The sequence below is a fragment of the Patagioenas fasciata genome, chromosome 14 (assembly GCF_037038585.1).
Source record: "Patagioenas fasciata isolate bPatFas1 chromosome 14, bPatFas1.hap1, whole genome shotgun sequence".
Lineage (NCBI taxonomy): Eukaryota > Metazoa > Chordata > Aves > Columbiformes > Columbidae > Patagioenas > Patagioenas fasciata.
The window spans coordinates 12290517-12317978 of record NC_092533.1 but is presented as its reverse complement, the minus strand read 5'-3'; the positions used below and the strand labels follow the sequence as shown (position 1 = coordinate 12317978).

Genomic DNA, 27462 nt, shown 5'->3' with positions numbered 1-27462 from the left:
GTTCTGCACATACAAATTCCCATCTCGCAGCAACTTCAGCTCTTGCTCTTCCTATTGAAATACAGTCAAAAATACTGGAAGAAACCCATACTCATTTTCTTTTTTTGTATTGAATAGAGAAACTTATTATTTATATTTTCTATAGAAATACATAGGCATATATGCATACATAAATATATACACATATTTATACAAAACTTTTCAATTTATCTGCTTTTCTACCGTATTGCTTGTTTGGTTGGTGTTCAACAATAACCAGGATGGTTAAGAACTGACATTGATTTTAAGTAATTACATTTATTCTAAGATATAACTTGACATTATTAACATTATTATTGATTACACCTGTGTCTCTACAAAGCATTGAATAGGAAAAATACATATTCCCTTCCTACCATTCCAAGAGATACAGAGAACAAACCCTTGTCTATCTTTTCCACATAAAAAGCTCCTTTGAAAAATGATAAGCAGTCTTTGTGCTCATGGTGAAATATGCTATTACATACTGAGACCTGATAGTACATTTTTTAAGGTGCCGATATAGTTTCCTAATCAGAAGTTACCTCTATTTTATACATTGAAATATTACACTCCAAGGAAACAGTGTCTATTTAGGAACTCTGCGTCTGCTGTAAAATTTGTATTTAGATTTTTTTATGCAAAGATCAGATATAAAATTTAGCTTCTTCAGTGTCACTTGTTTCTCCACAGCTTTTAAACATTTTCATTTTGTGCACAAACCAATTTTAAAATATTCTGAAAACTTGTATAGATATTGATGTACTCAAAATAGAAAATTAGTCAGTGAGGCAAGAACGAGTATAGTTATACTGAAAAATAGCCTGTGTCCCTATAGCACAATTTGCTTTTTGCAAAATAAGATGTATTTACACATTATAAAATATTTTCCCAGTGTCCATATTTTATTTAAAAAAAAAAAAATACTATATAAAGGCTGAAAATGGGAAAAATCGTCACAATTTTAGTTCCAAAGGAAAATGAAGAAAGAATTCAGTGCAATTAGAAATACATCCAAGTGTGCCAGCCTGCAGTCAGTTAGGAAAAGCAAACTGCAAACATGACATCTCTATGCAAACAGTAGTTATTGACTCAAGTCTATTTAAATTGTCTCATTTATGCTCTTCAGAGTTCAAGAACAGGAAGTACAACAAGTGATCTCACACATTGAGCCCAGCTACTGCACAAGGAAAAGCTCCGTAGTCCTCTTGAAATGGGAGGAGGAAAACAGTTGGAGCTAGATCATCAGAGAGCTAAAAATGCTGTAGAGCCAGTAAAGCAGTTGACAGTGTACTGGTGTCAACTCTTTAATCAGCCTCTAAATATTTTCTCACAGTGACTAAGATATTTGTTTCAACAAAACAAAAGTCCCTGAATTTCCTAAATCAATGCAACATTTAATGTTTCTGTTAAAGTTGATTTACTTTCAATGTATTATATTTAATTTCAAGATAGTAGTCCTTATTTTTTATTTGGTTGCATGTAAATGTTCCGTGGGTGCTTTTGACTCCCACCAGTGTCCATTACACCTGCAATGAAGTTGCCTTGGGTTCAATTTGGTTAGGCATAGTTTTTCAAATTACATTCTTAAAAAGGATTATGGAGATGAAGGATGAATATACAGTAAAATAACAGATGACTATGAAATATGAGAAAGAAATCCTGTGACTGTTTGTGCTGAGAGTATCAAATGAATTAAAATATTATTTTTAAACTCTGAATATGCTGGCAGTATTTTGCCTCTAGAAAAAAAAAAGTTCCAGGGAGTTTACTACAGGCAATTCAGTAGAATCAGCTGATAAAATGCAGCCTGTTCCCTAACTACCTGTCAAGATGTGCTTCTAGGAAGTTCCCTGGAGTTGGAGACTTGCATTTAGCTTGATGAGTAGCTGCATCTTTCTGTCTATTCAGCTTTAGACCTTGAAAATTCCCTGACAACTCAGTCCTGCCTGTCTAGATCCTACCCAGAAATTGCTTATTACTAGTCTGGTTGTACTTCCAAAAAAGGAAAAACAGTATCATAACTAACTAGCTAAAGTACATAAACAATAGAAAAAATAGTTTCTATTTCCTGTTTTCTTATATCTTGTTCTTTATAAATATTATTTCAAATTTAAAGAGATGAAAATGAAATTAAAGAAAATAAGAATTCATCATTCATCTTTTCTGTGAAAAGGTTATGAAAACCTGATGGGATTGCAGTTGCCTTTCATGGAACTTCTTAACAGTATTTTTGGTGCGTTTCAAGTGCTGCAGATCAGTGCAGCTCCTCACCTTTCAGTGAAACTATGCCAAGTTGCATCAGTTCAGAATCAGGCTTATTTTAGCAACTCTTACTGTATTTTTTAAAAAATAATCCTGTTATTGTTGTTTTATATCAATGTAAACATTCAATTGTTTATAACATAATTAGAACAAATGCACATTCTTTTCTTTGACAATTGAACAAAATAATTTAACGAGAACTTTTATAGTAGAATCAGTGTGAGAAATATGAAGGAAGTACTGTTAGAGTCCTGTGCAGCTTCCATCTTTTGGATTTGTCCAGAGTTTATTTCCAGGTGATGTCGAATGTAAATATTCCCTGTTTGAAAACTGAGAGTATGTGTAGATAGACCAAATCCTTTGAAGTCCCTTCAGCCCTATATGACCTTCAGAGAATTCTTTGAAACCTTGAGCTGATCTTCAGTTGGACTGATGGTCATTTCGAAGATGCATTGCAGTAGGTTCAAAGAACTGGAAGAAAAGTGTAGAGAAGTTTAAGCTGTGGGTGGTTAACTACGAAATCAACCAACAAAACCACCTGATTTCCAACTGTCTCAGCAGACTTAAAATAGAACCGTGTTATAAGGGAGAATCCTCCTAGAATTTGATGTTCATTACCCAGATCGTCAATGCTCAATTGTGTGTATGGCAATAACTGTTTTGTCCTGAACTTTATTTTTCCAGTGTTTAGACTGAAAAGTGATGTAACAATACACGTTGCAATTTTTATCAATATTAACATACTGAAACTAAATACTTTTTCCAGTTCTTGTTTCTTTCTCTGTTTTTTTTCTTCCCACTTGACCCATGCATCATTAGCATCTTGTCTTCTCTCTGTCTGTTATGTTCTCTGCATCAAAATAATATCCAGGACTCAGCACATTTAGCACATTCAGTGACTTTGTACGTTCCTCTACTCACAAACATAAAAGCTGTCCCCTGCTTGTTTTTCATCAAAACTTGAATAACCTATCCTCCTTCAGTTTGATTCATTCCATCATTCCATGTTTCATTACATTACAAACTGTAACATAAATTTATAAAAATTAAGACCCTTTACTTTCTAAAAGAAGATGTACAAGAACATGTGAGAACAGCACACACATTGTGAATGAGATGGCAAAGGTAGAGTATTTGTATTCTTCTCATTAAAAGGACATGCTTTGCATTCCAAATCAAGCAAATTTTAAAATAAGTAAGCATGCAATTCACCTCCCAAAGTCACTGTCATAAATCAGTATTCAGCTCAAGGACTTAGGAAGATTTAGAACCAAAAGCAAAGTAAAAAATGCTGTATGACTTTTTCTCATTTGTCAGATTGGTTTGTTCTCCTTTCAAGAACTTCTCTATTTGGCTAATCTAGACAAATGTGTATTGTTCGTTACTGTATAGAGCTTTTTGTGGATGGCAGGTATGACTGTAGTCTACAGATGAACATGCACTGCAGGAACATGCCTGCTCCGTTTTGCATGTGTAGATCATGGGGATGTCACAACTTCAAACCTTCCAGCTAAATTAATTACAAACTGACCTTCTGTAGTGAGGGAGTAAGTCCTCTCAGAGTAATTTAATGCTTTATTTTTTTATATTATAAATGGCACAGTGATGTTGTTATAGTGAAGCATCTGTCAGCATTACAGTTATAAAACTTTTTGAAAGGTTGGCTTTTCATACAAGCATCAGCATTTTCTGTGGTCTAAAAACTAGCATCTGTTAACAGGGGATTCTTTCGTATATATTTTCAAGTACTTCATTTTTTCCACTTTCATGTTGTCCTTTGGTTATATTGGGTTCTAACATCATGCTAGTAAAATGCAGGCAGAGAACTATATTAGCTTCATTTCTCTACTTTTACCAATCTAGCTGTTGTCCTGCAATGCTATTGCAAACCAATTTACACTGCAATATCTTTCATCTATCAAGTCACATGGTGGATGACTGCAACCGAATGTTTTCCCACTTGTTCAAATGAAGAATAGAACCATTTATTTAAACAATAAGGACGGAAGGTAACTTCAACTCCATCCATGTATAAAAAGCATTCGGTTGAAGCATTTAGTTTCAACTTGGATTTTTTTTTTGATTCAGAGAATACAGCTATTTTGCTTAAAATTAATCTTTTGCTACATTTTTACAAAGAAAGTTTGCTACTATCTGGTTTGCTGAGCTGGACTTGATATATGACAGTACAAATACAGAGTTCAGCCTAAGATACTCTTGCTATCTGGCTAATCCTAGTTGCTCTGAAAAAATAATACGCAAATGTTTAAAGGCATACATTTTTTATAGACACCTTGTTCATTATGCAAACTTCCAAATCCTAAACTTTCTGTGTAATGAAAATACTTTTGGTTTACACGTATAGTAAGATAAAGTGATTAACCTGAATACTTCAAAAAATTAAAATTATTAAATGGAGGGGGAAGAAAAAGGTACTCCAAGGAGCACTTTGAAAAGTACTGAAGACCCAAGGTTCTTATAAATATTATCAGATACAATACACAAGAATGACTTCTTCATTTCTGTAACATATGGCCCATTACCTAAGCCATAAGGAAAAATGCTTAGTAGTGCACAGAAAAGTACCAAACAGCTTAGGAGGGAGTTCCTCATTTCATGCAACTGTGTCGTTACATCAACAAGGCTGCTCATTCCAGCTGATGCTCTGACTGCAGAACATGAAGTGAAAAATGCTTCTTGCACTCCCTTCAAAGTCAGAGTCTGGCCACAAGATAATTACCTGAGTTACAACTTACCTTTGATTCCAGTGCTAATTGCCTGCTTTTACAAACCCATTCATGAAAAGCTTCTTGATTTATTCTATATGCATAATCCGTAGACAGTAGGTAGATGTTCACTTTAGGAATCTCCACAATAACAGACTTAGGTGAATGATGTTCTATGCTTCAAACTGCACTAATCAAAAATCCTAGAACAGTGCACTACAAGAACTTCTGCACAGGAAATTTGGTTCTTTTAATGAACTGATTAGATTTTTTTTTTCATTTTGTTTTTTAAACAAAAGACAAACTAACTCAAGGAAGTAACTCAAAAAAGGAAAGTTAATATACCTGAAATACTGCATAAAATGCACTTTCTAGATGAAATTAAATTTCTTAACTGAGTGATGCTGTACCAATATTTAATCTTTTGGGCTTGAGACTGTGATTGAGTTGAAATGGTCTTGAAGTATGCTCACCTAACTTTATCTTCTCCACTTCAATGGAAAGGTTTAAATATTTTTAATGTATTTTTAAAGTAAAACCAATCCTGGGTTTCCCTGAAAGTAACAACTGATAAACCGATACAACATATTGAATTAGAAACCTAGCAATGTGTATCTCACTCATAATCAGTTACAGCTGAGTACACAAACAGGAAAATATCATTTGCGAATGAGTTTGATCAACATTTGATGTAACTGTTTTATATTCTTCATAATTTAAACACCCCAGCTGTCAATACTGTTCTGTTTTCTGAATCTTGCTGCTAGATTTCTGTCATTCTATAAGGCTACTACAGAACATCATTTCTGAATTTGTGAGTAAGTTTGTGAGCTTGCACAAGTGCCATTTTAAAAAATATTTATAGTCAGCACGATGCTGTAGACTTTAGAAGTATTTTAAAAACCTAGTTGTACTATAACTATTAATATACAAGGTTCAGTGTAAGTATTTCATCACTACCAAGAGATATGGCAACTATGTTTCAAATATTTCTAGATTCAAAATGCGAACAGTTAAATGAAATCACTGGAGTTATGGCAAGCTACACAAACTGAAGAACTGGCCTCAAAACAGAAGCAGTAATGATTATAAATGAGCTTTTTTGATACTTCCCTTCTCTGATTGAGATAAGTAATTTGCACACATAGTCAATATTTTAATGGCAGGATCAGTAACTCTGGCACAAATGCTAAATTTAGCAGTGGGCAGATTTTGAGGGGCCAGGAGGTAGCAGCTGTGACCTCTTGAGAGAGACATCTGCAGAAACATTTGTAAGAGATAGGGCCTCCCATCTTCCTGCCCTCCTGATTTTATATGAGCTGCTTGGCAGCATGCTCCATCTTTGAGAGACAGTATTTTCCTGATCATGCCAGTAGCAAAAATCAGCAAAATTAGAGGCTAGTAGCCCCTGCTTCAAGCAGAGGCAAGATGCCACCCCTCAGTTGATCAGCTCTGTTGTGTTACTTCAACATCTCCTGGCTGTCCATGAGATTTCCCTTGGCCTGATCTACCTCTAAACTAGGAAACAGAGGCACAAGCTGCTCACCACTCATACCAGATTGCCAGCCTCTGTTTTTATTGATGTAGGGACTTTGTGCATTCAGTACTATCTAAACACCATCATTATCTCTCTAGCTGTCCTAAATAAAGCTAAATGTACCAATCATATTGACTGCAATGTACAGTGAGATGCAAAAACTCTATGGCAATGAGGCAAATGAATATTTTTTTACCAAGGAAACGGGACACCATTCACTGTATTTAGGCAAAAGGAAAAAATGAGAGAATTAAAGCATTAAAGACTTAAATTTTAATGGCTGCTGGAAAATTATAAGCTAATCACTGACTGATTATTCTAGACATGCTCAGTTTTCAGGGCACATGTCTTCTGGAGCTCATGGGTATCTCAAGATGTGATCACTCTCTGCCTGATTCAAACAAATGTAAGCAAAAAAATTTAGCAGCTTTATCTGCATAAAACAATTAAGCTATACAAAAAAAACCAGGAAAAAGCAGTGTTAAAAGGTATAAAACCAGGGACTCTTGATTCACAAACTGTATATTTCAGTTGTCAATTCTTCACACTATGGATAAATGTTTAGAATTAATAACAAACTTTTTGGGGGAGACTGTTATTATCTCACTGAGCAAACCTTAGGAGATATTAAAGTTCTTGTCTCTTTCACTACATTGCTTCAGCAGATAATGCTACTGTTCCTCACTGCAGATAGGAAGATAAAGAAATGGAAGATTTAGTTTGTTTGCTGAGAATGGCGTCATATGTTTCCTTACACAATGTGTTCTGCTCAGTGCAACACGGCATAGAGAGATAAGTGTTTACATTTCTCATCTTCAAATAGCCTTTTTGCATTGTACTGAGTGCCGCTACTACTGGAAGTCACAGCTGATTTTTTTAGAGAAGTCTATTATCAGTAACTTTCCTAAGGAAGGACCGATTAACTGGAGTTGTAAGAGTAAACAAATAATTAAAATAATGTTGGTCAAGTAAACCTATTACGTATCATAAGCAAGTAATCAGAAATTCTACTACTCACTTCCATTGTGTCTTTTGAAAGATAAACAACCCAGTACACGAGGTTGAATCCTGCAAATGCCACTGGAAAGAGGATCCTAGAATACTGGTCTATTTTACTTGTGCCTCCAATTGGTGGTGGTGGTGGTGGTGGTGGGGCTGGTGGAGGAACAGACACTGGTTGACACTGGGATGCACTATTTGATATTATGCTGGCTTCAGGAGACTGTTCTGCCTGAGACGTTACAGAGTTTACTCTCTTCTTCAGGTTACAGTTAGAGTCAGAATGCTGTGGAAGAAAAAAAAAAGAAAAAGGAGGGGGAAGAAAAAGGGTGATTTTTGGATACAGAATCTTAGGTTTTGTGATCATTAGGTTTCTCTCCACCTTTCTACTCAATTTTCTGATTTTATTGCTGTTTCTCTGCTACAGAGCAATCTAAAGAAACCACAACAATAATGCAAATATACAGAGGCATGTTTGTGGCCTAAAGCTTTTCTGTAGAAACATAAAAGAATAGGTGATTTCTATATTTTTAACACAATAATAAATGGAAGCTACTAGAGAGAAAGAAAAGATTGAGCTAAAAGAAAAGAAGGTAATGGTGTATTTAAGGTGCAATGTATTGGGATGACTGAAGTTTATGTAGATATGAATCGAGTTTAAACAAAATAACACATATGGGCTGGCTCAAGTGCAATCTTCACCGTGTGAGCCCATTGAGTTTTGGTAAACACTCACTGAATGGAGCTGAGTTGTCATGCGTGTTAGTCCCAGACTAGCTGCTTATGAACTAGAAATTTGCTGCATAAAAAGAAATGGAAGAGCTTTACAGGTGCTGAAGACACATGCTAAATTGTCCTGTAGGTTTTTCTAGGATGACATTTCGTTTTCTAATATATCTCATGATTCCCACAGCAGTTTTATGCATACAACTGAAGACAAATACTCATTCTAACTGTAATGGGACTATTTTTATTTTCATTTACGGCAAAATGAAACTAGATTATTCCTATATTTTGTGCTATATTCAAAGCCAAGTCAAATAACTTTTTAGAGAGCTGCATGATAGCTCTTAAAAATTTAGCCGGACCTCAGGAACATTTAGATTTTGTGTCTTTGTTGCTAGACTGACATGTATATTCATTATATACACCTGTTGTATTTGTGGCCAAGTTGTCATTTTTTACTTGCACAAGAATAGAATAATAGATTCCTTCCTTGCAGAAATGGTTTAGGAATAAGATCTACCCCAGGATCTAAGCCTCGTTTAATGGATATTGGTTACCGGCTTTCACAGTACTATCAAATGGGATGCTGTTTTCAAAATCCTTGCTGCTCCTGCCACTGTCCAGGACTGCCATTAGTAATGTGGCTGTGTGGCAGCAGCCATAAGACTCTGCTGATGGCTGAGAAAATATGGAAGAACGCCTAGAGCGTCAAGTTCTTTTTTGTTATTTTAATATGAAGTACTCACATTTTCTGTTAACAGGAAGCAACAGAAATACCCTAGAGTCTAGCAAGAATGCTAACATATGTTTTAGTCTGAGGCTTCATCAATAAAGGAATGTAAAACTTATTTCCACGTTATTGATGAAGAGTATTGTGCAGCAAAATCACACAACATACACAGCTACTCTTGGGTTTGACTAAGCAGCTTTTTTGGTCATCAGAACAAGATGACTGAATGACTGAAGCTGATGAGGGAAGTTTTAGCCGATGTAAATAACTTAAAATACAACAGCATATGTATCTATTGCAAAATGGAATAGTAACATTTGAATGGTTTTAAAGTGGCCAAATTCTGTTAGATATGTGATTTTCAAAGTCATTCCTTGGGAGTGATTGAATGACAATCATTCACTCAAATGCAGCCCACTGTCAACATTTTGGGGATTTATCTTGCAGGATTTCTAAGCATGGAAACATATTTTAGTCAATCAGATAAATGAATTGCTAATTTAAATTAAAATAAGCACTTTCTCAAAAACATTGCTTTTACTTTGGCTGTAATTTCTCTAATACAAGACCAGCCTAACACACCTGGTATCTCATGTATGACTGAAATCGAGTTATAACGGGATTTATCTATTTAGCGGTCAGTGTTACACCAGAGTTTCAGAACAAATGATATTGCTATAACATGATGCCAAGTTCTGCTCGTGGATGAATGCACTGGTATTCAACTGCAATTGGAGAGAGATGGGTTCATCACAACTGATTTTAGTCTGAGTAAATGGGGGAGAGAACAACATCTGATTTGGGGAAAAGAAAAAAAAAATCACATTAGATCTGTGTTGATCTCTTTTGCCTATTACGTTTTTGTTCCCCCACGTCCCATCAACACTTCCAACTTGCCATTTCCTCATTCTTCCACTTTGCCATCTACGCATTAAATTATTGGTATCATGTTTTGAAAGGATATTAATAGCATTCATATTCTGGGACTGTGTCTATCTGGAACACAGATGTTGGATTTCGTATTTTCTAGTAACACAGCAAGCAACAGAGAGACTTTAATGGAGGATGATCTACAGATGTGTCTCAGAAACAGGGTTATCCGTGTCCACTTTGCGCTAATCATAATAATAATAATAATCCCACTCTATAAAAAGACTGACTGACAGAGACTGGGCTACTGCTTTCATACAAGTTGCTATTCTGTTTGGTCTGTATGCCCTGCTTTGAACTGAATTGTAAAAGTTACAAGGTAGTTTGTGTTTTGCTTTACTGTAAGAGAGCTTGACCTTTTGTGGAGAATGAGTGGTTCCTAAAATACAAGTGCTAATGTGAATTGTCACCCTTTTCATTAGTGGGTCAAATTCTGCTCTGGATCATTCAAGCGTGAATCAGTTGTAGTGAGGTGATGGAGTTAACAGTAGGCAGAACAGATGTAGTGTATGATCTCTGGATGATGTTCAGTATTGAACCTATTTAGAATGCAGAGGTAGTAAAATAATTGTGATCATCTGAATATGCTCTTGGTAAAGTATAATGTTGGTAGTTATTTTATTTATAACATTTATTAAATCTCATTCCTATTGGAGAAGAATTGCTACAGAAGGATGATTATGTCATGATTTCATCTCAAATTCGAGACAGGAAGATCCTGAGTCAATGTGTGCCCTCAGAACTTGGGCAGCATATTAACTAACTTGATTATGCTCCCACTTATGGGCCACTTTAGGTCAATTTTTATCAATGAAGTGATATTAATAACTTCTCATTACCTAAAATAGACTATTTCAATATTTAGGAAGGACCAGTGCATTTTATTGTCTCCGTAAAGTCACAATTTTTTGTCATGCTCTTCACCTGCTGGTGATGGTTTAGAGTTGATATAAATCATTAATAAAGTCCCTGAGTAATTCATTACACTGTCTTTAACACCCTCGTGTGCCTATCAGCAAGTCAGGGTCAATGCTATTTTTTTTTATTTATCACTACTCAGGATATGGAATTCTAAGTCCAAATTTATCTCAGATGTGTAATGAAGATGTCTCTCAGTGTGGCAGCTGATTGTAGACCAGACTTGCTGCCCCAGAACCACAACTCATATTTTTCATTGGAATTCACTGCTAAAACCAAGGAGAGGGTGGTGAGAGGAAACCACATAGTTTCTTATTTCAGCTGAGTTCTGAAAAGCAGATGCAGTAATTTGTCTACTGTATTTACATTTAACTTTTTCTTTTGATAAGGATTACCCGCAATGACATCATAAACTTTAACAAAACACAGAGAGAAAACAGGAATGAATAGTCTATTTTGCGTAGTTTACATAGGCAATCACTCATATAGTAAGGACTGTTTTAGAATAATTAAGAGCAACAAAAAGAAGCCTGAGGCAAGGCACACTGTCGTAAAGAAATAGTGAATTTTGTTAAGTACTGAATCCTGATTCAGAGGAGTACTCTTCCACTCATGTGGAATGCTAGTCCCATCAGGCAATTAAACTTGTCACTATGTACGACTGCCCAGTGACACAGAACAAATTGCAAGATCACTGTTTAATTTGAGATATCATAAAACTAGACTAGACAAAGACTGGTGTGTATATGGGCTAGTAAGGTATAGTCTGGCTTCCACTAGGCTTATGCAGCTCAGCTCTTTGATCCCTGGAAAGCTCACTAAGCAGTCTCATCTCATCTATAAAGGTGCAGTTCTTCACAACTCTCATCAGTATCACTACAATTTGCTTATAACCAGAATGTCTCAGGAAGCTCTCAGCAAATTACTTGGCTTCCAGATTTTAAAAATACAGCATATATAACCTTGGAGTAAATGGAATTTTTTATCTACTTTTTCTGATTTTTATATAGATGCTAACTGTGATTTATGAATGTGTTTTGTTCTTATGTTTCTCCTCCTCGAGAGATTTCTGTAATTCATATTTGTAAAATTCTCTACTGCTTTCTGTTCCTTTGTACTGCAAATACGTATTCTCACTATCAGTTTAGTTTATGACCTAGCAGTACATGAGTATCTTACGTATGCACTCAGATACTGGATAACTTTAAATAAATTAATATCTGTGTCCTCACTTATCTCTCTTTTACTCACTTATATCTCTTTTTCCTGTGGACAATGCAGTAAAAAGAGATTAATGAGAATAAACTCTAAAACTTTGGATTAAAAAATGTGTTATTCCTCCTTTTCTTTATAATGTATTGGTTAAGGATATTGAAATTTCTAACATCGCAAATCACATGAAAAAACCCTATAAACAAACAATCAAAAAAAATAGGGCCAAAACTAAATGTTTGTACAAGGCAGAACACTAAATTAAATGTTCTTTTTCCTTGTCCATCTCACTAGTAGATACAGTTTGAGTGATGTCAGCCATTCATATTATACATATAAAATCATGTGCTAGTGACCTAGCTGCCAAAGAGGGAGTTTAGTGTAGTTTACCCCCAATGTTCCACAGTGATCTGTAAAATCTCTTCTTAGCTGCTGAACAATGCACATGCAGCGCCTTGTAGCAGTTAAGCTCACCATGTCATGTAAGATGCCCTTGGGCATGCACTAAGGTACCTCAGTCTTTACAGTTCTGTGCAGTTTAAGTATCCATCTCACACCAGAGGTTCATTATAACCTGTAGTTTAGACATGTCTTTGCATATCTCATCTATGGGATCTGGTTCAAAAAATGTGTATTGGAAACATTTAAAACAGTGTTTTCCATAATCAAAAGTTTAGAGGTCATTAATAGTCCTAGCTTTAGGCATCTCTTTAGGAATTCTCTGTTTCCTTTCCTAGAAATACTATCAAGAATAACATGCAAATTTGTTTTCTTCATGCTTTACCCTAGTAAAAGGGTTAAACCACTCAGGTTAAATTACTCACTTCGAGCATGAGAAAGCCATGTTCAAATTCTTTCTTAACCTTCAGGGACAGAAATTCACGTCTTCCAAAACATAGCCTAACCATCAGGTGAAGCAGTAGGGAGAGCAGAGACTGGAGCTCTAGTCATTCTCTTGTCAATGTGAATGTAGAGTCCCTTCCTAATATTTACATGTAGCATATCAGAAAAATCAAATAATTAGCAAAGGATGTATTTATCTTAAACAGATTTAATGTTCAAAGTCAGTGTCAGCCCTGAAAACAGTCCTTGTCCGCATTTACTCTGCTAAATTTCTGCAGCATACAGGAACTACTTCTTTGAGGGTCTAAATGAGACTGAACTGCACAAACAGTACTAGAGAGGTTTGTTTGGGATTTTTTCTGTAATTTAATTCTATTTTGTTCTTACTACCTCCATGCAAAATGGTACTGGAATTAGACTTCAATGCTGAACAAAAAAATGTCTAAATCCAATTCTTCTTGAGTTTTTCTATTTTGGTGTATGGTATCAGCTACTCCTAAACCTTCCTTACTGCCATGCATTGGCTTTGCCAATCAGACAAAGATATAACTCAGGCAGAATCAAATAATCAGTATCTACTTTCCTTGTTGGGATGACAAAAAATCAATATAATTGAAAGTTGTTGTTTGTTTTTAATAGTCTACTTGATAATCTGCAATTGTGGAGGAGAAGGAAGGTCTCCTTAATTCGATTGAAAGTACCATGTTCTCAGTCAAGACTTTAATGCATATAGCTGTTTCTGTTGGTAATACAAATAGAAGTGCCGTCTTTTGAGTTGCACTGGGATACTCATTAAACATAATTAGTATATTCTGACGTAATTATAGAAAACTAAATCCTCTATACTGAAGTGATATATGGCTGCTTTGCCATTGGGTAGGGTTGTTGAAGTTAATAAGAATCCTTTTCTGCCCAAGCCATGTTATTTCAAAGCATAGGAACATTGTAATAAGAAAACTCTCCCAGCAGTATTTCACAGTTCTGCGTGGTTTTCTGTTAAAACTACAGGTCAAACTACCACCCTGTAACAATCGTTTGTCTCTTACATGCAGTCTCTCACATGCAAAGGATGTCTTTTGATCCACTGTGTCTGCTCCCTGACCACCTTGCAGAGCATTACTTTAAATGGTGCATTCCAGACAGTATCACCAATTCCCCTTCCCCTGCAACTTCCAGAACTGCGATATTCCTGGATAAAGGAAGCCATAATGATGAAACAGTATGATTGATATAGAAAATAGACATTTAAAATTAATTCAAAAGCTAAATGCCATAATGTTTTGGGTTTTTTTTTCATATATGTATATATTGGTTTTGACAAGCTAGAACAAGCTTGGTCACACTATGAATAAAACCAGGTTTCTGTCAGGGTCCAGATGACCACTCAGCTTGTTGCCATTGTATTTTGGAGTGGAACACCCATAGTTTGTGCTTCACACAGGGATTGCCTGCAGCTGACAAAGACAGCAAGCCAAATTCTGCTCTCAGTTAGAGAATAGAGCAGCTTTCCTGGAACCAGATCAGACATGCTGGGCTGTCATCAGTTAACTGAGTATATGGTCAGACCATCGTCTCTCCTACTGAAACCAGTGTAGTCCAATGGCTTGAGCAGAGTTTGGTCATCTGCCATCTTTCTTTTCTGAGTGTACAGGTTTTTTGGCTACAGTATAAAATTGAGTTGTTGTTTTTTTTTTCATTTGAATGAAGCTGTGAAGGGGTTTCATTAGAAGGAGATATGTTGTTGAATTAGTCAGGCCCAAAGGAATCTCAAGGCCACTTTGAGAAGCTGAGAACAGAACCTGCTGTGAGAAAGAGGGGCGTTTCTTCATTAACAGGGCCTCAGCATGGCGTGAGTCGTCGGACCTATCATCAGTGGGGCTCCAGCGTGTGGACTGCCCATGATACTCATTTAGCGAATCCATGTTTGGAGCGTGGATTCGTGACTAGAGAATAGTTGCGTATATAAGGAGACATGTTTCTGTAATAAATGGCTTTTGCGTGATTCACATTGAATCGGAGTGCTGAGTCCTTTATCGTTCCAACATGAAGCAAGATTGTAAATAAAATTAACTAGACTGAATGGGAAGGAGGTTTTTAGATACTGTTTTGAAATACTCTTTTTTTTTTTTTTAGGAGACATAGTTAATTTGGAATTTAAAAAAACCCTGAATATATTCTGTAATTATGCTTATCTCAATGAATTTAGGCCCTCACTCAGGCAGCAAAAGCTTCTAACTGGCTGCTTTAGAACTCTCTTGACTTTTCATTTATATCAAAACTGTCTCAATGGGCTTCTCTTATGCAAAGCAGAAGAATGGGTCTCCTGTTATAGAGAAAGTACTAGTTCAGACAGCCCAAGGCTATTCCCACCACAATGTTCTTTAGCCACTCTTCAGGCACTTTAAGATAATTATTAAAAACATCTAGTGTATAATGCTATTCTTAATGTTGCTACTGGTAGCAGAGTTCTATTGGCAGTTGTACAGCCATAAATATGTTCAAGTAGGTACATCTCACTTTTTCACTTTTATTTTTATAAATGGACTCTCCGAAACTGAGTAAACCTCCACAATCTTCAGAATTTTTCTTGGTGTAAAAATACCATCTGACTTCTATAAATGCAGAATACAGTAAGCATTTTTGACACACTGTTCACAACTCTCCATGTTATACATGCCTTTTCATATAGCTAAAATTCTGAGAACTTTCATGCACTTAAAAATCACAAAAATACTAGCATTAGAAGTGGATAAACAACTTTACTATCCTATCTTGATTTTTTTTTAAATCAAATAAAGTACACAGTTAAAAAATATTTTAATGTATAAGACATGGATTCTAATAGAATTTTTTTTTCCTAGTGAATTAGAAAACATTTTAAGAAGAGAGGCAGAGTAAATGGGGAGAAAAAAGAAGAGCAGGAGAGGGAAGATAAATTGTAAACAATAATAATTGAGCATTGTAGCAACCAAAAAAGAAAAATCTGAAGAGAAAACTGATTAAAGAATCTAGAGGCAAACAAGCAGAACAAGTTGGAGCGTATAGGACAAGAAAAGGGAAATAGAGACAACAGAAACAGCTCTTAAATCTACAATAAGAAAGGAACTGAGTATTATGCTGTGTGTCTTTTTTAAACATAACTGCCTTAAAACCAGTAATGCAACTATAGAAGTAAAAAGCTCAGTAGAAGATGATAATCCTGAGGAAATGGTCATATACTCACGCAATCAGCCTGCGCTAACTACGCTCTTAGCACTCAAATTGGCTGGTTCAGGTCTGTTTCAGCTGAAATTATATTACTGCCTGCAGTATATCCGTGTGACAACACATAAAAGTTCTTTGCCCCTTACCTTCACCACACACAAAAAAGAAAATAATAATAAAAAAAACTTTAAAAATCTCTTATCCTGTCATTACTCCTTTTTTCCCAGCTTGCCCTTCTGGAATGGGATCTTTTAAATGTAATAGTTAATTCTTCTAGAAGCTGTTCTGACTACATCATCTTTCCTTCAATTGTAAGTATCCTTCATTTTTATTATCACATTGATTTTGCATTTTCTATTGCTGAAGAGGTGGGTTCTCACAGAGAAGTGGTCCTGTGAGAAAAAAAGTGATGGACTTACAGGGCTCAGAAATTACTGTTTTGGATAATATGACCTTTGAGCAAGATCAGGAATACAGAATTTTGTGGACGCTATGGGGTGTTTTAGAGTCTGAATTTACCTTGGGACTTTGATGTTACAGGGTTTACTGCTCTGCTAAATCTGTCTGTTGTTAGCTGGTTGTAAATAATTTTCTCGAGGAAAAGACTGCAGTGTGCTTCCTAGATGTCTGTTTTATTACTAGATGCCTTTTTGTTTTTCCTTGTAAAGGCTAGCAAGTTAATATTTACAAAATGAGAAAAATGTGTCTTCAGTTTGGCTGTGTGCCTGTTTGTGGCTGAAGATCTCAATAAGAAACTTGAGATCTTTTAATTTCTTTTTTTAGATTAATTTTTTCAACAGCCATTTTGTAGTCTGTGCTTAGCTTAGCCTGCAATGATAGAGGCCAGGTAGACCTGACCCACAAGTATTGAAGGAGCCTCAGCAGGAGTATGTTCTAGTGTATCTGGGCACATGCAGAGGGTTATTTTTTGCAACAGTTGTCTTCTGGAGACTGGAGAAGGACAGGTGAGGGGGATGTGGTGGTGGCTTTGTAGCATCTGCCATGAATTCACCAGCAGTAGCATGCTCAGAGCAGGACAAACTTTTCATATCGCTCAGCAGGGACTTCAATGCAATAAAAAGTAGCTGCATTTTTTTTTGTCCTTCTTGGAAACCTCACTGTGAGTAACTCAAACTTGAGTAAGGAAGTGTGTGCAGGAAAGAACTGAGCTATTGTTCCACTTCATTAAGTAGCAGCTGTCAATATTTTCCATGCTACATAAAACCAAGTGGTCTCTCTTTTTTCTGATAGCTTGCCCTCAAAAAAAGAAAAAAATTCAACAAGAAATAAATGAAGTTTTAGTACATTGTAAAGTTCCTTCTGTTTTATCAGTATTTTTCTTATTTTATACTACTTTACTGTTGCAATGTTCTGCTCATTCAGTCCAGAGTACTTCTCATTCAAATATCATTATATTGGGGAAGGGGAACTATATCCTAATTATTTTCCTCTCATTGTTTTTTGTCAGGTTTAAATTTATTTACAAAAGTTTACTGGTTAAAATAAATGTAGATATGAACATTGCAATATTGCCAAAACTGATTCAGCTTTCCTGCTGTCACTTTCGAATCAGTGCAAGATTCTGCAAATATTTGTGTCCAAGCTCCTTTTAGATATTTTGGACTTCCTTTTGTATTTTCTTTATATAACTGTGGTTTAAAACAAACAAACAAAAAAAATGTATAAAGATTTGCTTCTTTTTGTATCTATATATTTCATGAAAATAAAATACATTACTATATTTTATTATATCTTACAATGTCTTCAGTCTTTTTAAGTAGTAAAAAATGTGTAAGCAAAATACAATATGGCTTACAATTTTTTAAATGTTAAAAAAATTGTAAGCAAAATACCATATGGCTAACAAGCACAATGTTTCCAGACTGAAGTGAAGAACATTCATGAATTAGCTCCAATCAGCACCAGTGGCAAGGTGCCCTGGAGTTTGGCTTCACTATAATATGGAACTTATCAATTATGACTTTAATGGTTTGTCTGTACCTAAATGTTATAACCTTAACTGCTGTTTGTAAGCAAATGTGAAAAAATGACTATGTGGTGGGTCAGATGTTGTCCTGATGTTCAGTAGCTCTTAGATTTACTTCCTTATTCAACTACAGACTTAAAGGTTTTTGCAGAAGCTCATTCAAATTCTGTTATTCCTCTCAGAATGGGAAAGGTGGTGGTGGTAGTAACAGTGATTTTGAAAACAGGAGGGCTATGGCTATAGTGATAAATATATTAATATATGTTGTGAGACAGCCTTCATTACTTAGCCTGAGATGTAAAGAATAATATTTACAAGCAACTCTGACAAGCATTTTCGATACTAGAAAGCCTTCCTATCTTTCGCGTATAGTAAAACCTATCCTTAATCTTTACATTTGTGTTTTTTCCCCAGGCTCCCACCAACACAGATTTTTACGAAAGTAACAGCTGCCAAGTTTATGTAAAGGCTAATTCCGCTTTTTCCAGATGACCCACTTATGGTATGTACCAGTGTACTACAGTGATCCCATAATCATCTGGCCAATGCACATGTTCATTCCATTGTACAGTGTCCTGCAACTTTGCAGTCTGACTGAGAGAACCACAGCTGCCTGACCACACTGCCTACAGCATTGCTCAAGAGAAGTATTATGGGTAACAGTCTAATGGCTTTCCTTAAATATCTTACCAAATAAACAACTCTCTAGTAAATCACATCCCAAATTTAAATAAACAGTATGAATAAATGAAGCCTTTTCATTTTCTGAAATAAGAACGATGTCTTAGATAAATAGACATGGTCTGGTTACATAATCTGTCTCAGGTTAAGATCACTTTAATATTGTTTTCCATTCACTACTTCAGCTGCCTCTTCCTGTAGGATGCTTATTATCAGAAAAGCAAGCAATTACCGAGACAATCTCGTCCTCTGCCGGTACAGTTGCTGCTGATAGTGCTGCTGCCAGTGCTGCTGCCCTGGCTGCCTTCCTCATTGCTCTCTGGGTCTGAAGATTGGTAAAGTAGTTGACAGCTGCAAACTCAATAAGTGCAGAGAAGACAAAGGCAAAGCACACAGCTATGAACCAATCCATGGCGGTTGCATAGGACACCTTGGGCAAGGAATGGCGTGCACTGATGCTTAAAGTGGTCATTGTTAGAACTGTGGTGATTCCTTGAAAATAAGGGAAAGAAAATGGGGGAATTAGAATTTTACTTCAACACTCCTACTCTTAAATTCATATATAATAAAAAACCCCACAACTCCTCTTTGGGTTTAGCTGTCATCCTACATACCAGCTGACTACCAACACTGCTAAGCCTTTTGTATTCTGAAGTAATTAATGTATACTGGCTTCAGCATCTAAAAGCTCTGAACAAACTTCCTTAATACATCAAATGGACTGAAAGTTAAGATAACTACATACTAACTGGTGCAGCTTCTTAGAATTGTAGTAAACATGGGTATAACAAAACTCGGGCTCAAACTATGAAAGACACTTTACTTGAGGGGTTAGTAAGTGGAGCATTTGGCAGAAATCTAGATTAGCATACTCTCATTTCCCAACCGTAATCCTTTCTCCTGTTGTTGCACAAGACAGATCACGGTTTACAGAACCCTCACTGAATCAATTGAATTCTGCATTAAAACCAGTGGTAGGCTACGATCCAAATATTTATAGTAATGAGTTTGGTCCCCTGTGTCTTTAATCACTGGATACATTGTTTCAGATTCAATAACACTATTTTGATTTGAAAGTGCCCATAGTTACAAATACAGGACAGAAAAGCTACTTCTCTATAGCTGCTTATCTATTTTCACACAACAAATCTGGTCATGTAGCTCATGGGCCCTGTGGTGTTATTCATGTGAACTCATAAATTTATTCTTTCTGTTTTGAAGTATACAGTATTAACAATGTAGGAAACATACTTCCCACTGTTGCCTGATAAAAGTTAAAAGTGCAAAAGCAAAGTCATTCATTGACATATAAGCCTCTATGACTCATGTTTACTTATAATTATGCCTGCTAGAATGTGAAAATTGCAGGTATGTAAAGATAGCAAGGTGGAGAATACCCCCTTCTGCTCTTTTCTGCAATTGGGAAAGGGTAGGTGGGAAAGTAAAGAATGTTAAAATGTCATGTTATGATGATGAATCAATACACTATGGATGATGCTCGGTGGCAAGGATGCAGTGTCATTGCATACTGCAGCATCAAGACAGGGTGACTAGATCATTTCTTTCACATGATGTAGCTTACCAGCTGTCTGAGGTTAACTACATCCCAATGTCATTACTTAACATGTTTTAATGAAATGCAAATAGGATATGTTATAAAAATATGTAGGATCTCTACTTCTCCCAAATCTCCCAGACTCATTTTATAATATGAATGCAAGTATGCTGAGATATATTCCAATTCCAAAGGTCCAGAATGAACCTTTCAGTATGATGTGTGATTAGATTAAAATCTGTCCATGTGCTAGTTAGTAATAAAAATGATATATTCTGTGTCTGAATAAAAACTTATTGCAGCAGGAATTTCAACTTAGGGATAGGACTCCTTTTCTATTACAGATCTAGATAAGACTTCTCTCAAAGTAGAGTGAATATTGATGAAATGCGCTGCACTGTGGAAAACTACTTTATCAAACTGAATGCCAAATTACAGTTGGTAAACTCTGTAACTGATGGTTGTTTGCCCTTGTTTTTCAACTTTGACACTTCTTTGTAAGTTTTGAAGAATCTGTTACATAATGCAAATACTGAAATATGTTATCTTTTCTTATTAAAAATGAAACAACAACAACAACAACAAAACACCTTTCCCTATCTGAGACGTTATTATAAACAAAGTTTTAATGACTCAAGATTAATTTAAAATTTCCAGGGGGACCTCCTCAGAAAGTAGAAACTGAGTACTATCTTTCTGCAAAATAACAGATTAATTTTTTGCCAGGAATAAAAAATATTAGATAAAGGCACATAAAAATGTGAAATAATAGCCACTGCCATGTGGATTTAGAGCATACTTAAAACTCAGCCTCCAAGAACCATATTTCTTATTCTAAGAAATTTCTGATCATACCATGCTTCATTAACTTCACACATATATACATATATATGTGTAGCTACATACATAGCTTGACATAAAACAAAAGGAATTTTGTACTAGCAATCTGCCGTTCTTTGCAGTGACACAATTATAAGTTATTTCTGTCTCTCATTTTTCACTTGCAGGTCTGCAAAGTGTAGGTGCTTATGACCATTAATTTATCTTTGCAAAATGTTCAGAGTATTTGTTGTAATATTACCTGCAAAAGATAACTGGCATCCATTTTAGAGGTAAATAGAGTTGCTAAATGAATTTGTTTTGAGAAATTGGTTTTGGCACACCATTGTTGTTTTTCTACTATTAATTTCTCTCAGCCTTACAGTTTGGGAACTGAGATGTAAAACTGAAAATTTGTAATGCAAGTATTTCCAATATGATGCAGAAAAGATAATTTAAAATATTTTCTTTTTCACTGGGATCTAAAAGTCTTTTTTTGTCATAAGGAATTTGCCCTCTTTTTCTTAGATGGAGCTGTTCAGAATCCAGGGAATTTTGAATTAGTGAGGACTATAAATTCAGACTGTGCCTGGGAGAAACAAGAAAGGAATAAGGATTGAAATACACTTTTAAAGCGTCAACATGACTAATTTTCCACAATACTGAGAAATATGTCTATTTTACTATTTTTGTAAAATATTTACTGTTTCTAATTCTGTATTTACTACTTAGTATGATACCTAAGAGTTGTTATTCTAGGGTTTGGGGTCTTTATATAATTATTACTGCATCAGATAAAGACTTATTTGCACATTACTTCAAGCATATAGAATTGACTTCCACTGCCCACTAAATAGGAAATACATTTTGCTCAAAGTGTAGAGGATGGCACTGTATAGTCCTGAGACGCAATATAAAGCCAAATCAGGTAGCATCATATTTGGTGTACAAACCTCCTAAACATATTTTGTGCTTCAGTTGCAATAAACATCCTTGGAAATCTACTGCCTGATATTTTAATATTTTAAAGCACTTAAAGAAATCTCAATTGCCAGAAAATAATACTTGTAAGTGCTTAATGATGTCAAACTGCATCCCAACTCCCAACAGGGATTTCAAGAACAAAAAAGTGTTGATCTTTCTTTAGAGGCACCTGAGGAAGTTGTGTTCATTCCACATTCCTGAAAGTTTGCAGTGCTTTTATGAATTCCATTCCCTGCAGGTAGGAAAAGCCGACTGACTGAAATGAAACTATACACATTCTGTAGCATGCTAACTACAACTATATACTCTTTTTTTAATTATGAGGCTTGCATCATTTATGCTTAGGAAACATTTATGCTTAGGAAACTGAAGACAAGTCTCACAAAGGGCCTAAGAGAAAACAGATAGAGTTGCAAAATACATATGTATAGGGAAGTTTTTGACAAGTTTTGTTATTTTTACTTAATATTTTTATGATTGGTTTTCTAGAAGCAACAGTTCAGTCAGAGAAAGTTTACCTCTTAATAATGACACAGCTGAAGTGTGGAGTGGTGTAAAATGTAATAGCAGAACACACACTAAAAATTAAGGAGACAAAACTCACAACTTTGGGAGCATTAATTCAAACCACTGGAAAAAAAAAAGGCCTTGCCATACAGTATGGACACAGCCTTCGTATTCCAACTTCAACATGTGGTAGGGCCAGGATTCGTCTCACCTAACTTTATCCACCTAAAGTCCTCAGTAGTCGTTTAGATGCCTTTGTAGGCAAGTGGAAGAGAGCACTTCAGAATGAATGCTAGATGAGGTACCTCACATCAGATGAGATTAATTCCATCTCATGTGAAATTTTTTAAAGCTTTAATTCAGATGGGTTTCACAAGATAATAAATCAACAGAAAAATTCATCTTCAAAAAATGGAGAGGATGATATTCACTAAGAAATTGTCCCTTCCTGCATATGAAAACATGTGGAGGGGAAGAAAACATCACAAACAAGTCTGGCTAACCAAATATCCTGAGTAATTTTGACACTCATTGGCAGATTGAGTATTATTTGGTTTAATTTTAGTATTTACTTTTGTTCATTGAAATCTATTAGCTGTCTTTTCCAAGCCCCACTGGATTACAGTAGCTGTTCGATACAACGGATTCAATACAGTGAATGAAGTGAATGATGAAAGAACAAAACATGAATACCAGCCACGGTTCTTGCTGGAACAGATTCTTTGTTGATCCAAAACACAACTTGGGACAGGACTACAGTCATGATGCATGGAATGTATGTCTGAATGAGATAGTAGCCTATTTTCCTTTGAAGATGGAAATAGAGCAGCTGAAGTGAATATTCACCTAAAACAAACAAGCAATGGAAATAATGAATGAATGGTATATGAGATGCTGAACTGTTCAAAGACCTTAATGCAGCATACCAAAAACTGTTCTGGCTGGAACAGACTCCTTGTTAATCCAGAAAGACACCTGAGAAAGAATGACTGTCATAATGCATGGAGTATATATCTGTATCATGAAGTAGCCCATCTTCCTTTGCAAGTGGAAATAAACTGTCATGATTACATATTCACCTGTTAAGAGACAAGTATGTCAGCATCATTGAGCAACATCATGAGTAAACATTATTGGCTTAAACCCAACATACTGTTCTGAGGAAAGCTCTTACAGGCCTCTTAGTGCATAATAAAAATAAGCGGATTAAAAAAAGGTAACGTGACTTTATGGAAACAGAGGAGAATAATATTCATTTTATGTATTGTTTTAACTGTGGCAGGGAGACGAGGAATTCTTAGGAATTGCATGAAAAATGGTATGCTTAAAGAGACTATTGACAAGGTTAGATTATTTCTAAGGATTTCAGGTTTTACAATAGCAAAATATAATTAAACTGATTTTGTTCTATATTAAAAAAAAACCAACAAAAAAAATGTAATTTATTTTCAAGATGTGTTTTATAATGTCAGTAGTTCATACAAGGCTACATCTTACCTGTGTTAGATTTAATTGTTTCACTAGATACAGTTTGTCCTATGAGGTCATACTGGAGGAGACTGGAAGACTCCTGTGGTACTTCTACTGAATGCAAGGGTCCTTTTTTCCATGTATAAATTATTTCACTTTTTGGATAAGCATCTGAGTTACAGAGGAAAAAATTACTATTGTTAATTATGTAATTTTTAATCAATTGAAAAAAAAAAAAAGTAGCATGATCCCTTTTGTGGCTCCAATACCCACAGAAACATGCATCCTACTCCAGCAAGTTCCTAACCTCATTAATGAAAAAATGCAAAAAAAGCCAATAAGAGAATGATTGATGTGGGACCTGATAGGCACTAGCTGTTGTTTATTAAGTTGCTATAAGACAAATACATAGATTACTACAGATCAACTAAATATTTTCAAAAGTGATTACCACAGATTGACTAAATATTTGTAAAACTATAAGTAATATAGAAAATTTACTACAGCTTTTGTAACTTATTGGAAGATCCACTTTGACTACTAGATGTGTAAGAACAATAAACAATAAAATACGCTTCAACAGTCACCCTTCAGTGAATAAATCTATATGCTTATGAATGGTCTGCATCTCAGAGGAAAAAGTAAGATTCTACTATAAAAAATATAATAAAAAACTACGTAGTGTCCTAGGATCTCACTTCTGAACTTCTCACGTACATGTAGACTGAATGTATTACTATAAAAAAAAAAATGAAAGAGAAAACTTACAGCTTCCAAACTTCAATGGACAAGCATGTCCATCCATAGGGAAGTTCACCAACCGCATAGGACAATCAGCATTAATGGTTAGTCTAGAATACAGTATTGTAGATGAAAATGAAAAAAACACTACTTGAAAGAATCAAAAACAAAAGTCAACCAAAAGCAGAAGAATAGGTTCTCACCTCATTGTGTAAAGAATAGTTCCATTCTGCATAATTCTGAAAAGTTTGTTAGGAGTTGTCATATTATGAGCAATTGATTTTTTTCCATTTCTAAAAAATGTGTCTGGTGTCCAAATTTTACTAACCATTAAATTGTTCAATCTCAAAATCTCAGTTGGCCCACTAAACTTCAGCCTCTCATCAGTCCATGTCTGCCGAAAGAAGACATCCATTGTGTATTCCTATGGAAAACAAACAGGTAGTTGACTGATGTGTGGGCACCAACGGTCCCAAGTTGCTGTGTGTACAGTAACTCCGTGAAAGAACCTAACCCACATGTCACTGGCATTTCATTTACTACTTAAACACTTAATCCTATTACCATTAAGTAGTTACTAAAAAAAAAAAAAAAAAAAGCCTATTTTCTTATTATTTAAAGAATAGTTATGAATTAATTAGTGAACAAATAATTTGGTATGAGTAACAAAAAGAAACCTCATTGCCTCTCAAAGATAATAATTTAATTCAAAGTGACTGAGGTCTAAGGAAATATAAACGCCTAATTTAGTATCCTGTCAATGTTCAATTTCCAGGAACAAAAAGACGTGATCAGTGCCTCTTCTGCAGCTTACTTTGTATATTCACAAAGAAACAACTGATGTGAATGAGTCACATTACAGTAGGATTATGGTGTCAAGTTAATATTAATCTAAGTTATTTTTCTCAAGAATTCTTACTAATATTCTCACAAGCCTTCAGAATGGAGTTCTCTACAGAAGTTGCTTAGGAAATAGAGCTTAACCTTGGCCAGAGGCAAATGTGTAAGAAGGCAAGGTTATGCCTTCTCTCAAACAGACTGCTGAAGAGAGGTGGGAAAACTTTGAGTTGCACCTTGGGGCCCACAGTTCCTTGCCTGCAAACTGGATTGCAGGCTCAGGTCAGCAGGTACTGGAGGAAGTGGGCTAGGGCAAAACCAGCAAAGTCAGTTTCTAGAAGGAGAACAGCAATGCCATCCTCACTCTGATGGTGTAACGTTTTCCTGGGGTTGCTGCTGTAATTAACACAGTTCACCCAAATCTGCAGCTGCCTGGATTTGGGGGTACCCAGCATGACAAGGGGCAGCCATCTCAGAAATGGCACCATTCCCTTGCAGCTGCTCATTAAGTTATTGCCTACTATGCAGCCTTCCTGCAAACCTATGTGCAGGGCCACAGATGCTCTCAATCTTCTTAATGAGGTTAAAGAGGCATCTTTAACCTCCCACCCGTGCCCTCACCCAAGGCTCACATTGCTTTCTGTGCTCAGGCTGAGACCTGGGCCTCAGGCTGTCCTGGCTGACTCTGCTGGGGAAATAGCTGTATGCAGCTCTAGCCAAACTGCTCTGCTGGGGCCTGGGGATAGTCAGGAAGATTAAGCCTCGTAATCTGCTTTAATGACAGTCAACTCAGATGCCACCGTAATGAATCCCGGGAAAGGAGAGCAGGGGCAGCAAGCCGGGCCCTTACCATCTCCACGTCGGACACTGGCCCAAAGCTGGTCACGTAGATGTCCGTTTTGACTTCAGTCACGGCGCCTGCAGGACACGGAGACGAGCTCGGGGCGAGCGGAACACCGGGGCTGCCCCGACAGCACCGGCGGGGCACGGGAAACTTTCCTACTTTGCCGCCCGCCTCTTGGGTTTCACCGCCTCCCTCCGCCGGGTCCGGGACGGGACCCTCCTCCCCGCGCCCGTTCGGGCGAGCCCCCTAGCCCCCGAGAGCCCCTGTTCGTCGCACCGCGCCGTGCGCTCTCAGGCTCCCCGACGGGACCGGAGTTTACCTCCAAATCCCGGTCGGAGCCTGTTGTCGTAGCCGTCCAGCAGCTTGTCGAGGATCCGGGTGATGTTTTCCGAGTACAGGTCTCCGCCGTCGCCCTGGGCCCCCAGCGCCTTGTCCAGGCTGCGAGGAGAGGTCAGCCCCTCGCGCTGGGCTCGAGCCTCCCCCCGTCCCCTCGCCTCAGCCCTCCCGCTAAAGTGGCGCCTGTCGAGGAACCGGCCCCGGGGGAGAACAGAGGAGGGCAGGGGGCCCGGACCCCGTCGCCTCGGTCCTCCGGGCTGCAGCCGGGCTTGAGGGAGCCGTCAGCAGTCGCTGGGGTTAGGAGGGGAGCGCTCACTCACCTTACAGCGACGCACACCCAGGCGATGAGCAGAGCCATTCCTCAGGTACGCGCGGGAACGCTCAGGTGCCCTCAGCCCCGTCAACTGGAGCGACTGTCCGCGCTCATCCTCCTGCCGTCCGGCCCCTCTCGGGCAGGGGCTCCGCCGGGTGAGGGTGGCTCACCCCCTTCCCCGTGGTCCTCGGCCGCTCTCTGCTCGGGGTGGGGAGGCGGGGGGTGTCTGTGGCCGTGTGTGTCCTCTAGATTCGCTACCGCCGTTCAGCCTCATCTGACT

At 36.8% G+C, this 27462-nt stretch overlaps 1 protein-coding gene and 1 long non-coding RNA gene across 3 annotated transcripts in view; one reads left to right on the top strand and one right to left on the bottom strand.

Moving 5' to 3' along the window:
- The window catches only part of LOC139829115 (uncharacterized), a 401519-nt gene extending 380810 nt beyond the window's left edge, over nucleotides 1-20709 (top strand). Inside the window, exons 4-5 of the long non-coding RNA XR_011741395.1 lie at nucleotides 16336-16419; nucleotides 18510-20709. This is a non-coding gene — a long non-coding RNA (uncharacterized lncRNA). The remainder of the gene's footprint in view (nucleotides 1-16335; nucleotides 16420-18509) is intronic.
- On the bottom strand, nucleotides 192-27462 carry GABRA6 (gamma-aminobutyric acid type A receptor subunit alpha6). Of its 2 annotated transcripts, none has more exons than XM_065848950.2 (10): nucleotides 27190-27462; nucleotides 26853-26971; nucleotides 26540-26607; nucleotides 25056-25276; nucleotides 24880-24962; nucleotides 24139-24282; nucleotides 23568-23720; nucleotides 19009-19268; nucleotides 7565-7831; nucleotides 192-2754 (listed from the first exon to the last, which is right to left on the bottom strand). In XM_065848950.2, the coding sequence occupies exons 1-10, from the start codon at nucleotides 27225-27227 to the stop codon at nucleotides 2704-2706; spliced, it is 1404 nt and encodes a 467-aa protein (XP_065705022.1). In that variant the 5' UTR covers nucleotides 27228-27462; the 3' UTR covers nucleotides 192-2703. The 2 variants fall into 2 exon arrangements, with proteins under 2 accessions (XP_065705022.1, XP_071670900.1); XM_071814799.1 differs by lacking the exon at nucleotides 23568-23720 and adding an exon at nucleotides 23335-23487.

Excerpts from the sequence above, each read along its gene's own strand:
- GABRA6 (XM_065848950.2), bottom strand. The coding sequence starts at position 27,227 with ATGGCTCTGCTCATCGCCTGGGTGTGCGTCGCTGTAAG. Across the intron at positions 26,608-26,852 it reads GCTCCGACCGGGATTTGGAG|GCGCCGTGACTGAAGTCAAA; the intron begins GTAAACTCCGGT and ends CGTGTCCTGCAG. Across the intron at positions 2,755-7,564 it reads TTTCAAAAGACACAATGGAA|TTCTTTGAACCTACTGCAAT; the intron begins GTGAGTAGTAGA and ends CTTTTCTTCCAG.